This window comes from Pezoporus wallicus, unplaced genomic scaffold (assembly GCF_028554395.1).
Source record: "Pezoporus wallicus isolate ANWC-B61680 ecotype Strahan unplaced genomic scaffold, APGP_CSIRO_Pwel_v1 contig_6217, whole genome shotgun sequence".
Taxonomy (NCBI): domain Eukaryota; kingdom Metazoa; phylum Chordata; class Aves; order Psittaciformes; family Psittacidae; genus Pezoporus; species Pezoporus wallicus.
In genome coordinates, this window is record NW_026637336.1 from 786,849 (window position 1) to 803,737 (window position 16,889).

General features: G+C 51.1%; 1 protein-coding gene across 6 annotated transcripts in view; it reads left to right on the forward strand.

Annotated features, from left to right (window-relative positions):
* Positions 1-322: 322 nt before the first annotated feature.
* ARHGEF6 (Rac/Cdc42 guanine nucleotide exchange factor 6) overlaps positions 323-16,889 on the forward strand; it is a 38,739-nt gene continuing 22,172 nt past the window's right edge. For 2 of the 6 annotated variants that reach the window (XM_057404868.1, XM_057404869.1), the window contains exons 1-5: positions 324-708; positions 1,685-1,768; positions 9,263-9,347; positions 13,902-14,029; positions 14,425-14,626. In XM_057404868.1, coding sequence (XP_057260851.1) covers positions 544-708; positions 1,685-1,768; positions 9,263-9,347; positions 13,902-14,029; positions 14,425-14,626 — 664 coding nt within the window. In that variant the 5' untranslated portion in view covers positions 324-543. Of the gene's footprint in view, positions 709-1,684; positions 1,769-6,122; positions 6,224-9,262; positions 9,348-9,830; positions 10,001-13,901; positions 14,030-14,424; positions 14,627-16,889 lie in introns of those variants that run through there. The other 4 variants (XM_057404870.1, XM_057404874.1, XM_057404872.1 and 1 more) reach the window with 4 other exon arrangements.

Below are 16,889 nucleotides of genomic sequence, written 5' to 3' on the forward strand. Positions count from 1 at the left end.
CATGAAGTCAAAAAAGGCTGATTTAAAGTCAGTGTAATGCTGCTCCCAATCCTCTTTAGTGTGAAGTTCCGTTTTAAAGCTGTAAATACCTCTATTTACAGTAGTAAAGACAAATTTGTTTCTTGGGACAATAGCTATAAGTAAAGGCCACATTTGCCAGGCTACCAGAAGGAGAAAGTCATTAGGTATGTTGGAACTAGATGCTATTAAGGTCCATTCCAACCCAAACCATTCTATGATGCTTTTGGTGGAACCAGAATCCACATAAACCACTTCTATTTCTAGTGATGTTGGAACTGTGTGGTTGACTGTCTTTAACAGAGCGCTAGAAGCTCTTTTGCTTCGAGAACAAGTTTGTTACCTCCCAGGAAGAGTACTTCTGGTTCTTAAGCTTTGGTGAATTTCTGTGCTGAGCAAAAAAAAAAAGGTAGTTTCACCCTGGAGCTGTGCAAGCAGCAGCAGAGGCAGGAAGATGTAATCACGGATGTGGGTTCCAGCAAGCTGCTGCACAGGAGAACTGCGCTGGCGGCACAGCGCTCCAGGATGAATCCAGAAGAACAAACTGTAACGTGGCTGATTTCCTTAGGAGTGTTAAATTCCCCGAAGAAAACAGTAGATGATCCCAAAGAGTTCCTGAAAGCTGCTCTCAAAGATGGAACTGTGCTTTGTAAACTCATCAATCGACTGCTTCCGGGATCTGCTGAAAAGGTAACTGCTCTCTTAACGATGCATTTCTGGGAGCTTGAAACAGTAAAATCCTGCCCTGCTTTGTGCTTTGCTTTGGTAAGGTGAGCAAGGAGTATCAGCGACATGGTTTACATCTCACTTACTGGCACCTAATTGAGGGGACGGTGCAATTGTAGCTTTAGTCCTTTGATTTCGTCTCTACAGGCAGGAAAAACCACCAGAAGTTTGCAGTTGGCTAAGTTACACATGTTCATCCAGTGGCAGGAAATACCGGGCCTACCAGAGATCAAAATAGCTTGGTTTTGAATAGAAGGAGATGCAGTTTGTCTGTATTTACGTAAATGCCATTAGCTACAACTGTAAATGTATTCACTCTTTCAGAGCTCTTAGTGTAAAACACTTTGTTAGTCAGGAATAAAACACAAACCTTGCATCCATGCAAATCCATTGGTACTGAAGCTATATAAGCTCCTGCTGTAGTTTTACAGGGGATATATTCAGACCAGCCAAGAGCGTAGTAAGCTGCTGCAAGAGGAGCAAAAAGGGAAGGAGTCCAATGAGAGAGAGGAAATGGCAACACAGAGGAGAATGCTGTTTAATTAAAAAGAAAGAAAACACCAGCTTCTCCACCCTGTAGGACAGGAGCCTTTATTTCTTGTGCACAAATCAGTTTTGCTGACTGGGAGCTCCCGATTGTGCTCATACGTGATGCTTGGGGTGCAGTGTGTTCTTAAAGGTCACCCGTTTCCCACTGCCGCTTGGGGCACTGGCATCTGCTGACATTCAACACAAGATGCCGACCATCTCGATGTGTGCATCACTTCCTCCAGTGGCTGGCTCTTCCTGCTTCGACAGCTTGCCTGCCTCCCCCAGCCGCCCCCTCCAGAAGCTTCCCTAATTCAGTATAAACTGCACATGTCAATATTCATGCAGAGCCCCCTGAATAGAGCCTAGACAGGAGGTAATGCAATGAGCTCAGTGGATTCTATTTCTTTAGCACTGCCTGGAGCCTAAAAATGAAGCCGATTGCATCAGTAATATTCAAGAGTTCCTGAAAGGCTGTGCGCTTCTTAAAGTGGAGGTAAGTCAGCTTGGCTCCTTGCTTTTAGTGTCATAAAGTGCTTGTTCCATCAGCCTTTGGAAACAAGCCGGATACCAGAGGGATGAAATCGGTGTCGTTCCTCATCTTTTGTATGAGTGACAGCAATCAGAGCATGGGTAACTTAACATTCTGTCTGGAGAATGTGGAAACAGAGTGCATTGACTGTGAGCTTAACAGATTCCTTCTCGTCTTTTGAGACAAGCCGAAGTGGTCAGGCAGGAATACATGCAGCAATAAAAGGAGGTCTGTCAAAATAGAGTTGAACTGTGGACCTGTTTACATTGTTTTTCAGTGTTGGAGAGAAGGGATTGCAGGGTTTAGCCTTGCTCTGATAGAAAATACTCTTGATAGTGAAGTATTTTCATCTCCTTGCAACCGTTGTGTGGGAAACTGCCAAACACATCATTGTACATTGATCCTTGTACATAAAAATCACCCTAATGAAGTCAAAAGACACCTTTTCAGTGGCTGTTACTGGTCTATCTAAATACTGATTCTCATGCTTAAGCATAGCTTGTATTTGCACGATCAGAGTCTAAATGACCTCAGAGGTCAGCTCCTTTTGCCATCAGATCTTTTACTAAGTGCGTATGGATTTAGAATGCAAAGACTTCTGTGTCACACTTAAATGCCTACAAGAAACTTGTTACTAAGAGCTGTCTGTCACTGTCTCCTTTGAAATGTGCCCAACACTGGAAGCAAAATACCTGCCAGAAGCAGGGACAGAATCCTTGGGCATTATACAGACTATTCAGGCACTATGGTAAGAAGCATCCAACCCGTGGTAGCTCTGTTACTTGCACTTTTCCTTTGGTAGGTCTAAGCAAGCAAAAAGCCTTTCTTCAGCACCTTAGAGCAACCCAGCATGAATACACGCTCGTTGCAGAGCTGCTTCACCAGCCCATTGTTTCCCAGTAAATGCATCTCTCCAAGCCTTGCTGCTGCAGCAGCTTGAAGAACAGATAAATATAGACTCACCGAAGGCCTGCCACATCAGAAATCAGTTGTTGCCAGTCTTCTGGTGCTGGCCGTGTGATTTCCTCTGCTTTGAGAGGGTTTATTTTTGTGTTTGAAAACCGATCATAATGCTTGTAGTGGAAAACAGCAAAAAACCCAGGACCCTTAAAGAGCTCAAAATCAGGACGAGGGAATAGCCCTCAACCGTTGTGCTTTAGCATCTCGTAGTTTTAAAAGCCAGTTCTGCACTATTGCAGCCACACTCCACAATTTACAGGTACCAAGAACCAGCATCATTCTGTGTCCAGCTCTTGGTGTTGCTCTGATCCTCCCTGTGCTTTTTCTTCCTTGGTTTACACTTCAGAAAAGGCTTCTGACTTCTTTTTCCTTCTGATTTATAACCCCTTTTATCTTTGAAGTATTCTGATCCTTCAGGAACTCCCCCAGTGCTCATGTGGCCGCCCTGCACTCTGAAAGGAGACCTCAAAAGCTGAACAAAAGCTCACATCTCTCAAGCTTAAATTTTGCAGTGAAATGAATATGTTTTCTTGTTCTTTTTTTTCCCCCCAAATATGAAGTCACATTAGAACACAGGAACTTTGCTTCTCCCTCAGGAACTCCAGGCAGAGGAACACTAGAGGTAGGGCAGCTGAGATGGTGGGCAAGACATGGCCCGAGGCAGAGTGCTTTGGCTTCCCTCTGGCTCTTCCCATATTGCCAGCTTGTCTAAGTGCTCTCTGAAGGCAAAGCCAGGGCAGACATGGAAACCCTCTGTTCCTTCTGAAAGCTGCCCTGTTTGGATCTCACTGGCAAGGAGACTTCTGGTTCCAAGATCTATCCACCCTGAAGCTGCAGTGATGGGGTATTATGTCTAAGGAAGATGAGCATAGGATAGAAAATCTGTGCTGCTCCATTATCCCATCCTGAGGAAAGAGTAACATCAGGAAAGCTCTTGGTTTAATGGGTTTAAATGCCCTGGCCCACACCCTGGATTTGACAATAAAAACCTCATGGTTTGGTCAAATTCTGCCCTTCTCTGCAGAGAACTCTTGTTCCTTAGATATGAAGAAGTAGCCTGGGACTGGATCTGAGCCACTTCTGTCTTCAGACTGACAAATGCATGTTAAGGTCAAAGATCCTGTTCCTGTTGCAGATGTGAGCGAAAGAGGATGTTCTGGGGGAATCAGAGCTCACAACTTCTACTTGTACAAAAGGGCCTCATCCTGGGGAATCTCAAGCATGAAAAACATCTTCTATGCCATTGGCATCCCATCCTGGCATCGTGTGGCCTCACTGTACTTTGCCAAAGCATCGCACCGTGCCTTAAACTTGGTTTTGTCGTAGATGTTTGTACAGCTGCCATCTGGAACGCATCACTTCAGTGGGCATTGCTAGCATGCAGGGCAGGGGAGCAGCGTGGAAGGTAGGGTTTCCAACAGCTTTGGGTTGAAACCCAAACAGGTAACTGCTTGCCAATCTCTTCCAATGGGGGGGCATGCAAAGAGGTTACTCCTGCAGAGGCACACATATGTGCTTCCCACCTACCCTTCTTTGTTGTCCTGGTAACCCAATCTTAGGAAGAAAAGCACATCGAGACAAACGGCACCTTCTCCTGCCTTACAGGAGCAGGGAAACATTTGGACATAGCGGAAGGAAAGGAGAAGAACACTCAGTGACATTCCTTTGAGGTGGCTCCATTAAGCTGCCGCAGCTCTGCAGGCCTGTGGTGTGAGCTGGAGTCATCCGTCTCATTGTTGGCTATAAATAACCAAAGTCTCCCTTAGCTTCAGCCCAGGACTGAAGCCTGCAACCATGTGCTGCTTCAAATGTGTCAGTCCTAGAACAGAAAGCATGCGGAGAAGCTGACACCTCCTGTGTACTAGGCAAGTGCTGCGATGAGCTGAAACAATGAGGCTGTGTCTAAAACTCTTCAACTGCTTTTCAGTCTGGCATTTGGTTCAAGTCATGAGAGCATCCATCAGCCCAACACTGCTGAGACAGAGGATGTGGGCACCTCTTTGGAGCTTAAGAGTCCTTAGTGGTTTGGACTGAGAAACAGTGGCTTTAACCTCTGAGCTGTGGCTGTGAGCCCAAGGTCTGGTCCAGCGAGTGAGCACTGCTAAGCTGGATGCAAGCAGGACAGAACCTGATGGTTTGTGCAGTCTAGTGTAGCAGATAGAGGGGAAAGATGATGAAGAAAGGGACAAATTGGGTAGGAAACACCTGGTCCTGCTTGTTTGTGAGGGCAAAATGGGAATTGTTCTTGGCTTTAGCTGTTGACACAGTAACAGCAGGTCAATACCTAAGCATCATTTACTGCTGAGGAAGGACAAGACCTTCATTCAGCAGCGTTTTATTGCCAATATGACCACAAAACTGCTAGCAAGGGGCTGGCATCTGTGTTGAACCAAGAATGTATCTGCAAGAGGAATCAATAGCTGGATTAAACCACACAGAGCACGCAGCATGGCACTGCCATCGCGGGCACAACCGAAGCTATTTCTGCAGCTGGAGGTGTTTTCAGCCTTCACCAAACTGTTTGTACCTCAAAGGAGTGGAAGAGCAGATGAAGAACCATCACCCCCTTGTGCTCCCAAAGCCTGCTCTGCTTTGGTTTTGCTCCCAAGCAGCGTTACCTTCCTAAGCTGGTTAACATCAAAAGGCAGAGCTGCCCAGCACGAGCGCTGGGGATGGGTATGTCTGGATTCAGAAGGACCCCGTGTCCCAGTCCCCTCCTGCTCACAGGGTGTGTGATGTCTTCTGACATCCCAAGGTCCCTGCATGGGTTTGGGACCCACAGCTGGGCTCCCCCCGGCTCAGTACAGCACATCCTTCCCTTTCCAGATGGGCACACACAGCACTGGTGCTGTGCTCGGGACGTGCTGTCTCTGAGAATCCTCAATGGAACCGCACCTCCTCTACAGGCCCTTCTGCAGCATTTCTCTTCTTGGTGGTGCAAACCTGCTGTAGTGATCATTTCAATAGCCTGGGGTTTCCTTTCTTATCCTATCCCTCCCTCATTTTTCCTGTCCTTTTTCTTGCTCCTTTTCTCCTTTCCCTTTTCCTCTGTTTCCTCTTTTTCCTTTCTTCCTTTTCCTGTTTTTCGCTATCCTTTCCTCCTTTCCTGTTTTCCTTTCCTCTTACCCCTCTTTCCTAACTCACTTTTCCCCCTTCCCTTCCCTTTTCCCGTTTCCCTTTTCCCTTCCCCATGCCTTTCTCTTCCCCCTTTTCCCACCTCCCTTTCCCTTTGCCGTCCGCGGCCGGCGGAGGGAGCTGCGGTCTCACGGCCGCACGGGTCCCGCAGCGAGCGGCGGGGCGGAGCGGGGCGGCGGCGCCGCCTGTCACTTCCCCTTCCCCTTCCCCTTCCCTTCCCTTCCCCGCGCCGCGATCCGGCTCCGGGTCAGAGCCGCAGCGGCCGCCCGCAGCCCCGACCGCCGCCGCCATGCCCCGGGGCTGCGCGCCCGCCCGCCCGCTGCCGTGAGTACCGACCGCGCTGCGGGCACCGGCACCCGCGCCGGGCATCCCCTTGTCCCCCCTCGGGCATCCCCCCACGGGTGTCCTCGCACCGCGGTGTCCCCGCTGGGGTAACCGGAGCGCGGATCCTTGCTGCGGGCAGCGGAGCCGAGGGGCCCGGCGGTGCGCAGGGCGCTCCCGGCTGCTGCCGGTGTCTGTCCCGCCGGGGAGCCCCCGGTTATCCCCGGCAGCGGAGCGGGGCGGTCCGGTCCCAGCCCTCGGGTTTGGGGCTTTGCTGGGTTTGCGGTGCGCTCGGGCTCGAAGCACAGCCCGGCTTCCCGGCACTTTTGCATCTCCCAACCCGGTCCTGGACGTTTGGGTGCTGGTAGCTTGCTAGGTGCAGCTGCGGGAGGGATTTTTCGAGCTCTTCTTGTCACTGCCCGGCGCTTCCTCGCCTCCTCGGTGCTTTTGGGAGGCCTGGCAGTGCGGCAGCGCAGGTTTCCCTCTGCCGGTGTGATGCCTGATGGAGCAGCCGGAGCTGCGGTCTGTGACTCTGGAAGTCGGGAGAGCGATTTAATAGAGATGCTCAGATGACAGCCTAGATCTAAGAGGGGTTTTGCTTACATCCACAGAGATGCTGTGAGGGCTGGAGCAGCTCTGCTCTGGAGCCAGGCTGAGAGAGCTGGGCTGGGTCAGCCTGGAGAAGAGAAGGCTCCTGAAGGGGAGACCTGAGAGCAGCTCCAGTGCCTGAAGGGGCTGCAGGAAAGCTGGAGAGGGGCTTGGGACAAGGGATGGAGGGACAGGGCAAGGGGAATGGCTTTAACCTGCCCGAGGGGAGACTGAGATGAGCTCTTAGGCAGAAGTTCTTCCCTGTGAGGGTGCTGAGGCACTGGCACAGGGTGCCCAGAGAAGCTGTGGCTGCCCCATCCCTGGCAGTGTTCAAGGCCAGGTTGGACACAGGGGCTTGGAGCAAGCTGCTCCAGTGGAAGGGGTCCCTGCCCGTGGCAGGGGTTGGAGCTGGAGGAGCTTTGAGGTCCCTTCCAAATCAGACTGGGATTCTGTGATCTTCCATTAGCTAAAAGCAAAAAACCTTTTCCCTTTCTATTTTTCTTCCAGCCCCACAGCTTGTCTGACAGTTAGGAATGGAATTACGGATGGATTGTGCTGGAAAAAATAATTTTTAGCTCATAAATGAGGACTTTTCTGTATGATTAATTTATTCTGGAACAAGCTGCAGAGTGTATTCACTACAGTAGCTGATCCAGCAGAGTTTTCCATATAGCTGCTGCTCCACGGTAGCTACTCCAGAGAATTTCTTCATGAAGGAAAGTCCTTACAGTTATTGCTAGGTTTGATGCTATAATTTCCTTCCCACCACCATTTTCCTCTGGACTTTGCCAGACTCTGAGCTTGCAGCATTATTCTGTGCTCGGAAGCATCAGGGCTGTTTTGTGCTACTTTAATGAAAGAAGATGCAGTTCATTCAAGGCAGGACTTGTTTTTCTGGACTTTCCTAAGTGGGGAAAAGAAGGGCTCTGATAGGGAATGACACAGAAGAGAGCTGCACACAGACATTCCTCCTGCTGTAACGTTGCATCCTCCGGCGGCTGCCAACAGGGTCAGCGCACACCCGGGCTCTCCATTACCATCTCCGTGTGCACGCAGACACCGGCGAGGGCTGGAGGTGATGCTCTGATAGCGCTGCCGGTGCTTGCAGGGCACAGAACTAGTTCATGCACCAGCTGGCACGGGGGATGCAGTCTGTGTGGTCCACAGGAGCACAGCCAAGTGAGTGAGGGCAATAGATCAGCTCGGAGACAGCCCAAGGTAGGTGGGGATGTACGGAGCGGTAGATGTGGAGCTACTGACTTTAATATCTCTAACGACAGCAGGCTGTCCCCCTCTGTTTCTATAAAGCCTTTCTCCCAGTGGCTGAGTCAGTTTGTAGATAGATTCTTACCATTCTGTGCTGCCCTCGTGGGACTTTATTGCTGCACTGTGTCTGTCGAGAGCAAGAGATGCTGCGAGCATCCAGCTCTGCGGAAGAGGCCAGGCCCCTTCCTAATGGAGAGATGCCAAGTGGGCTCAAGGAGCTCAGTGTGGAAAGGAAGAAAGGGCTGTTCTAAAGGGCAGTGCTACCCTCGAGGTACTTAAAGCCTCGTGTACTTACTTAGCAGGACATACTCGTGCATGTTGGAAGTGTTTGTAAGTGGATGGTGTCTGCCAGGAGAGCTTTCAAACCAGCCTCGCTGTTCTTTGGATCTGTGGTCTCCATCTGCAAGACAATGTGTGTATGGGGGGTAGCAGATGGTGCCTCGGTCATACCGATAACGGGAGCTTTTTGTATCAGGAACAACTTGTATCGCTTCTCTTTGCTTCCTTAAGGGTAGGATTTGTGCAGTCGGTGTGAACTTGAGGGGGTTTCTCAGGTGTTAGGAGGGGTTGGAAGCTCAAATTGCCCCTCGTTGTGCTGGGGGTGAGTTCTGAAGGTCTGGGGGCACAAGGTCCAGTCACCAGTCGCAGGAAATAAGCCCTTGCTAACTGTGTGTGTGTCTGTTTGAGGCTTGGGAATGCAGAATTCCTTAGAGTGGAAGTTTTGCCCATAAAATAACTGCTTTTGTCTTCCTGTCAAAGCGTGTATATGCATTATATGTGCCATATTGCAGCAGCAGCAAACTGTGTGTTTGTGTCTTCTGCTGCTGACAGTGTGTGTGTATATCTCTGTCTATGTACAGCCTCCATCTCTTCAGCTTTCGGTAGCAAAAAATAGCAGCAAAATCTTTCCTCCCCTCAAGGCAAGCAATAACCTTCCCCGTGATGCTCTGCAAGTCCCTGCTCTGCAGCCAGCACTGATTCCTTCCTCCCCTTGTCCCTGATGTTGTGATGGGAATGCTGCCAGGTCCCCCTGCCCTGCCCCAGGAATTCCTTCACTGTAAAGGGATGTTGTCAGCCCCGAATAAACCCCTTCCCTGCAGGCAGAAGGGCTTCTCAGTCCTTACCAATACCCTCACACAGCCCCAGTGGGGTGTTTTGGGCTCAACTGACCAAGTTCCTCTTTGGCAGGTGTTTGATCCATATGATTTGTACACCGGAGAGCAGTTCATCAAGGTCCTGAGCACGTTAACAGCTCTAAGCAAAGCTACTGAAGGTAAGAAACAAGGAGGTTTTTCTGTTGTCTTTTCAGTTCCTCTCCTACAAATGCCGGCATGGGGGGTGTTTGTTTGGTACTTCCCGGTTTGTGATGGTTTCTGGAGGCTTGGGCTGATGCTGGATGGTGGGATTGGTACTTCATGCTTCTACCAACCCCAGGTTTAAGTGTGGCTGCGTGCGCTTTGCTGGCTTAGATCATTGCTTTCCACAAAGGGACCTCTGCTCACTTTTGATGGCATGAAGGGACCTCAAAGTAGGTCACTGTAAAGGAGCCACGATGTAAATGAGCATGCACCTCCCAAAATGCAAATAGCAGGGTTTGAATAGTGCGTTTTCAAGCCAAAGAGAAAAACAGGTCCATCTGCCCCATGTCCTTACTGAATGCCCAAGCAGACGTGGTGCTCTGTCAGTTGTATTGATGTTTCTCTCTCCCTTGGTCCATGGAGTAGGCTCCTGGATTTGGAAATCAAGCTCATGGCTTGTCCTGCCTCTCTATGTGCTGTTGAAGCCAAGCAGATCAGCTCCTGTGGTTTCCATCCCAAAGATGGAGCTCATCCCTTCAGGCTGCTTTAAACTGATGCTCAGTCCCATAGGCTGTGAAAGGAGAGGTTCAACAGGGAGGATGATGGCAGTGCAGTGCTCTGGGGAGGGGTGAGAGGACCAGGGTCTCTTTCCTGAGGGCATGGGGAGCAGGGCTGCATGGGGTTGGGAAAGGTTTGCAGGGTGGAAGGTGTTTGTGGCCCCTGGTCATACAAGTGGACTTGCAGAGTCCTGGTCACCCACCAAAGTGCAGCAGCAGCAGTTCTGTTTCCCTGCTGCACGTTGCACTGTAGGCTATTGAAAGGGGGGAAATTCAAACACAAACCCCACTGTTTTCCTTTAATGGGAGGGTTTTTTCCTGTTGGTTTACTGCATTTTTGCCTGGCTGTGGTCTGTGATGGGTTTCTCAGTTGTTTCAGGCCAGGTTGGATGGAGCTATGAGCAACATGCTCTAGTGGAAGGTGTCCCTGCCTATGGCAGGGGTTGGGACTGGATGAGCTTTAAGGTCCATTCCAACACAAACCAATCTGGGATTCTCTGATTCTCTGAACATATATATATGGTGTATAATGGTATATATGTGTGTGTGTATGTGCATATAATGCTGCTGTGAAGCAATTCAAGTTCTTAGGCTGTCCTTCTGCAGCCAGCACTCAGCTCAGCCTCCATTTCTCTCTGGAAGTCAGTGACCCGTGATTCAGTCCCAGCACATCTCCTCCCAGCCTCTGCCTGCTCTGCTGAATGGCAGCACCCCGTGTGCCCATGTAGAAAGCTCAGGGTGTGTAACACGCAGGTTACCTAGAGCAGGAGCAGCCTCTGCAAACGCTGTCATTGGGATTTGACACGAGCTTCATTGCTCTGAAAGCAAAGAGGGAGAAACTTCCCTGCCTCTGTGCTCGCCTGTTGCTGGGCTGTGATGGGGTGTGTGTGGGGCCGTTGTCACAACCTTCCCCTTATTTCCAGCTCTGTTCTGGCAGCCACCCGTGTGCCAGCTCACCCCTGCAATCACTGCACAAGGCTCGGGATGCAGCTTTGCTGGGGAGTAGTTTCTATCACCCGTTAGCGACGGAGCCGTAGGGAAGCTGGGATGATCCTTGGGTTTCATGGCAAACATCTGTTTGAACATATGCTTCCCCTGTCGAGATGTTAAAAAGCGCAATGCCTGCGCCATAATTAGCTGCTCAGGCAGAGAGCACCCTTGGGAAAAGTACAGGGTAAAATAAATACATGTCTCAAACAGTTGCTTCTTGGTGGCTTGGCCAAGTTCCTTGAGAAGCAGGAGCCTGTGTGCTGCAGGCCACCACTGCAGAGAGCCCGGTTTGCCTGTCCCACCAGAGGATGAATGGAGCATCAGGACAAGCGTGGTACCCTGCTACGGCCAGCGCATCCCGCCGCCTGCAGAGCTGCTGCATCCCAGCCCCCTTGTCGGAGGCCGAGGGAAGGAGGTGACAAGGAAACACCGTGGGAATGTGTTTCTGAGCATCCATTTGAAGTCCAGATCCTTGTGCCTTCGTGGATCTTGTTATGCAACCAACCGGAGGGGATAAACTCAGCGTTCAGCAGCTGCCCACCACATAGCAGCAATACGGAGCTGATGCTTTTATCTGACAGTGAGGGCAGGGGAGGAAAACCAGCTGTGCTGGATCAGACGAGGCTCATCTGCCAAAAATAGCGTAGGAATGTGAGCAGAAACCCCAGCTATTTTAACCATAGTTTAAGCAACATATGGCAGCAGCGTTCCATGCTGGACCAGGCGTAAAATAGGACGCTGTCATGATGCCATATAAATGATACGTTTCCCTGCCAAACTGTCGAAGTCAGTTTTACATTTGTTTCTAGGTTGCTGCAAGATATTTATAAAGCCTTGTGGAAGATTGGGAGGGGCAGGGAGAAGCATCAAAACCTACAGTAACCGAGTCGTTCCCGTGGGACTGGGGCTGATGGCTTGAGTAAGTCCAGACTCTTGGGTCACATCCTCCCTTTTCAGATGGAATCAGGGGAAGAACATCTCAGGCTGGCAGCCGTCCACCCCTCCTGGCCTGGGAGTCACTGGGAGCAGCCGAAATCACTGCTGCTCCAATCTCAGGATGCTCCAGAGAAATAACCCCCCCACACACACACACAGAGTCTGTGTTTTTAAAGTGGGTTTTCCATGCGGAGCTGTTTTGCTGTTGCTGCAGCGCAGGGAGCTGGGAATTCGCTGTGTGGTTGTCAAGCAGTTGTGTAATGAGCAGAAAACTGACTCACTGACAGCACATACTGGGAACGTTGTCTGTTGCTGGAGCAGGGACTGGGCAGACTGGTGCGTGGGTATGGGATGGATGAGGGTTTGGAAGTCGTAGTCATGGACATGATCCCCATTGGGCAAGGCACTGGGGAAGGACAAAGCACATCCGTGCTCCTGGAGCTTGCAGTTTGTATTGCTCCAGGTCCAATCAGGGATGAAGTGTTTTCCTATTGAGACAAGAATCCTCTGGGAAGAATCAAAGCCCGGCTGAGTTCCTGTAACTCCCACCAGACTTCCCCTCTGGAATGGTTTTTCCATGTTGATGTTCAGGCTGGAGGAGAATGGGGGAACAGCAGCTTTAGAGCTTGTGTTTGCTGGTTCCTGAGCACACTTTGGGGCTGGATTCACCCTCTCCTCTTGCAACATTTCCAGTGGAGAACTCCAAACGTTATGTGGGGACTTGCACAGGCAGCACAGCAATGCCCGCGGACCATTCCTCTCTGGTCCCCTTTGGAGGCCCATGGCAATACCAGGTCCACAGTGCAGGTGGAAAACGGCAGCTCTGGAATAAGGGAATGCTCTTAAATCTACAAAGAAGCTGCAAGGCAAATCTCAACAGTTGTTCCCAGCTTACCAGGATGATGGTATCTGCTGTTGCTTCATTTGTGGACCATGACACATAGGAAGGAGCATTGCCCCACAGGGTGGCGGGAGGTACAGTAGCAGAGAAGCACTGGGAATTACTGGGTGCCTGGAATCCCAGGTGTTTCCTGCTCCACAGCATCTAAACAGGGTTCTGGGGCTGAGAAACAAGCCCAGTGTGCAAAGTGAGGAGCTTTGGGTATGTCAGAGAGACAACTCCAAGAGCTGCGGATGATGCTCTGAGCCCTTCCATGGGGTTACACCGCTCTCCTTCCTCAGTGCAGCCTGAATCCCTCTCTCACAGGGCTGATGGCAGCAGGCCATGGGCAGGGATCAGGATGGTGCCCAGCCTCTTTCAGCTGTATAATGAACCCAGAAGGACTCATCTGAATAGAGGAGTGATTGTGTGACCGGCTGTCCAGCATTCCTCCCCGAGCAGTGCTTGCTCAGGGCCCAGCAGCTTTCCCCATTGGGCAGCATTGGACCAAGTATTCTTTTTTCCTGCAGTTTCCTCTCTGAATTATTTAATGGATTAATTCTAGTGTTGGACTTCCCCAAATACTGCAGCTGGCTGACAAATCCTGAGGTCTAAGAATTATTCATTCCCAGGGCTTTTATTTGCCATTCGCTTTTCACATAGAATCATGGCATGGTTTGGGTTGGAAGGGACCTTAAAGCTCCTCCAGTTCCAACCCCTGCCACGGACAGGGACCCCTTCCACTGGAGCAGCTTGCCCCAAACCCCTGTGTCCAACCTGGCCTTGAACACTGCCAGGGATGGGGCAGCCACAGCTTCTCTGGGCACCCTGTGCCAGCACCTCAGCACCCTCACAGGGAAGAGCTTCTGCCTAAGAGCTCATCTCAGTCTCCCCTCTGGCAGGTTCAAGCCGTTCCCCTTGGCCTGTCCCTCCATCCCTTGTCCCAAGCCCCTCTCCAGGTTTCCCACAGCCCCTTTAGGCACTGGAGCTGCTCTCAGGTCTCCCCTTCAGGAGCCTTCTCTTGTCCAGTCTGACCAAGCCCAAAGGCTTTTTAAGGGGCATTTCAGTGGAATCCCGTGATTTGATGTGTGGCTTTGCTTTGCTGGGGTGTAGAAGGAATGGGGGACAGTTGGCTGAATCTCGGCTGTTGTTTTCCTCTCCAGCAGATCAGCCATCCAAGGGGCCATGTTCACATCTATCCTCTCTTAGCTCCGCGGCTGGAGGTGCCCACACGGACTCCAACGGCGCAGCTTCCCAGTCAGCGAGGGTGCTAAGGAGGCAATCCAAGCCCGTGGTATCCTTTCTTTAACATCTCCCAAGGGTTTGATGGCGGCGGGGTAGAGGGGGGTGAGTAGTACCCCTGGGTCAAGCACACCAGGCTTGTTCTCCCTTCATCTCCATCACGGCTTCGCTGCCTTGGTTGGGGATGGTGGCTTCTTCCAAACCACAGTGCTCCTCTGCGTGACAGGAGGCGAGCGATTCCTGTCTGCTCTCCATTGCCCTGTGAAGCTGAATCCATGCTTGTGGTCCTCTGGCAGGACTGCTTACACAACAGAAAGCCATTATTGCTTGTCCTAAAGAGCAATACTGGAACCCCAGCTGTCACAACAAAGCAGAACAATGCCTCGTCCTCATGCTTTCTGCTTTCTTGGACTACTTACTGATGTTTTCCCATGTTTCTTTCCTTAGGAGATGACCGAGAATGGCAGCCATCAGCTGGTGGTAAAGGCCAGGTTCAACTTTAAGCAGACCAATGAGGACGAGCTCTCCGTTAACAAAGGAGACATTATTTATGTCACCCGTGTTGAAGAAGGGGGCTGGTGGGAAGGGACCTTGAATGGAAAAACAGGCTGGTTCCCAAGCAACTACGTCAGGGAAATCAAATCCACCGGTAAGCACATTGCTTCCAGGGGCTGATCGAATGACAGCGCTGTAATGCAGTGGAGAGCCTTGTGCCTTTGGGAAATTGCTGCTATTTATTAAGGACCATTTGCATCCTTAAAGCATCAGGGCTAATGGAAGGATGAATGGGGCTAGAACGTAAAGCCTCGCCTTGTGCATGAGTTGTTTGAGAGCTGCTTCTCCCTATTCCCCATTCTATTGCTCCTTGGGTGTTGCCGGAGGATGCAGGCAGAGATGGCTGCGTTGGTCCCCTTTGTCCTGGGAGGCAGCCAGGTTATTCCAGTGCCTGAGCACGGTGTTAGCTCTTTGTTAGAGACCTCGGTCAGGAGATGTGTTTGTGTTTGATCCTGCTCTTTCTGGCAGTGCTGGAATGGATGCTCACGGTCCTATCCAACCAACAACGCTTTATGGCCCCAGGGAATGGTTCCCTTTTGTCCATAGCCACGGTTGGTTTCACATAGTGCATTTCCCCCCCCCCCCATGCATCTTCTGCTGTGATACTGAGAAAGGAAGAGGGAGGGATGATCCATGTGGTGACATCGGCCTTCATTGAGCTTTGTCTTGAGTGTCCTTCCCTTCTGCGATGTGATTTTAACCAGATGTGGGGTGGTGATGACAGGAAGCAAGCCCCTGTAGCCTTACGTATCCATTCAAACCACTCACCCCCTTGTGCTTCCGAGGCCGTTGTGTGACAGAAAACTTGTTTCTTTACCAAATTCAACTTAATTCCTTAATGTGCCTCGAGGGTTTACCCCGGACAGAGACCTCTTGTGTGCTCGGTGCTGGTTTTATGGCTCAGGATCAGCCCTGGCCTCTAACACACGGTCTGCAAAGCGTACAGCCCCTTTAGACATCCTTGCTCCCACACTTGGAAGCACAAAAGCAAAGGAAGGAAGAATAAAAGCAGCGATTGCTCAGAATGAGGCCAGGTTTTGTTTAATTCGACATGAAAAAGTCATTGTTAGGATAACCCATCTCTCACTGTTTCCCCTTGGGAAATGATGTCTGAGCTGGAGCAGGCCTTGCAGCGGGTTGAAGTCTTGTCTGGCACAACCCAGGAATCACTAATGAAGTCAGTGAGGAACGTTATTAAGAAAGGAGAGCAAACTTCAGTCCTCTGGGGGAATCTGATGGGAGCTGCATGAAATAACAGCACCTCATTGAAGCCAAGGGTGAGCCTCCCATCGATCCAGGTGGAGGACCCCATCCCTACAGCTTTTCCCTCCAGATCCTCTCTCCAGCACCCATTTCACATGGGAGGAGGCTTGGTTCCTTCGTTCCCCTGCTCTCCGCTTGCTCAGGACACGTGGCTGTGTTGCAAATGATGGATGCAGGGATGGATGCTGACCCCCTCCTGCCCCAGGACTGGGGGCTGCAGCCCTGGGGAGCTGCTTCCCTCACCTCCCAGGTGTGGGACTTGTCACTCTGAATGGAGTTTATCAGCAGTGTCTGTGCCTCACTGTGTCCTAAGAGTGCCCTTTGGGTGGGAATGACGTGCTGTGTGGAGCAAAGCTGCTCCGAGGCTTTAAATGAGGCACAGAGCTCCCGGCTGGAAGTGACAGGGAGCTCTACAAGGGCAATGATTAGACAGTGCATCAAGCTGTGCTTTCCAGGGGCTGCATCTATCAATTTCAAGCTTCTCCCGTGCTATCAGTGTGAAAGTAATTGCTGTCGGTGGGACTTAGTAATGCAGAAGGAAGTTTGCTGATGACACCAGGCTGTGTAATGCAGTTGACACGCTGGAGGGATGGGATGGGATGGGATCCAGAAGGGCCTGGACAGGCTGGAGTTCAACAAGGCCAAGGGCAAGGTCCTGCCCTTGGGTCGGGGCAATCCCAGCACAAACACAGGCTGGGGGAGGCTGGATGGAGCAGCAGTCGAGGGGCTTTGGACAAGGGCCTGTAGGGACAGGCCAAGGGGAATGGCTTTAACCTGCCCGAGGGGAGACTGAGATGAGCTCTCAGGCAGAAGCTCTTCCCTGTGAGGGTGCTGAGGCGCTGGCACAGGGTGCCCAGAGAAGCTGTGGCTGCCCCATCCCTGGCAGTGTTCAAGGGCAGGTTGGACACAGGGGCTTGGAGCAAGTGGAAGTGCTCTAGTGGAAGGGGTCCCTGCCTGTGGCAGGGGTTGGAGCTGGAGGAGCTTTGAGATCCCTTCCAACCCAAACCATTCCCTGATTTGATGGTTTCCAGGTTTATTCAAATCTACCTTCATTCAGAGAAGGATTTTGCATCACAAATGATGTGGGGGTCAGG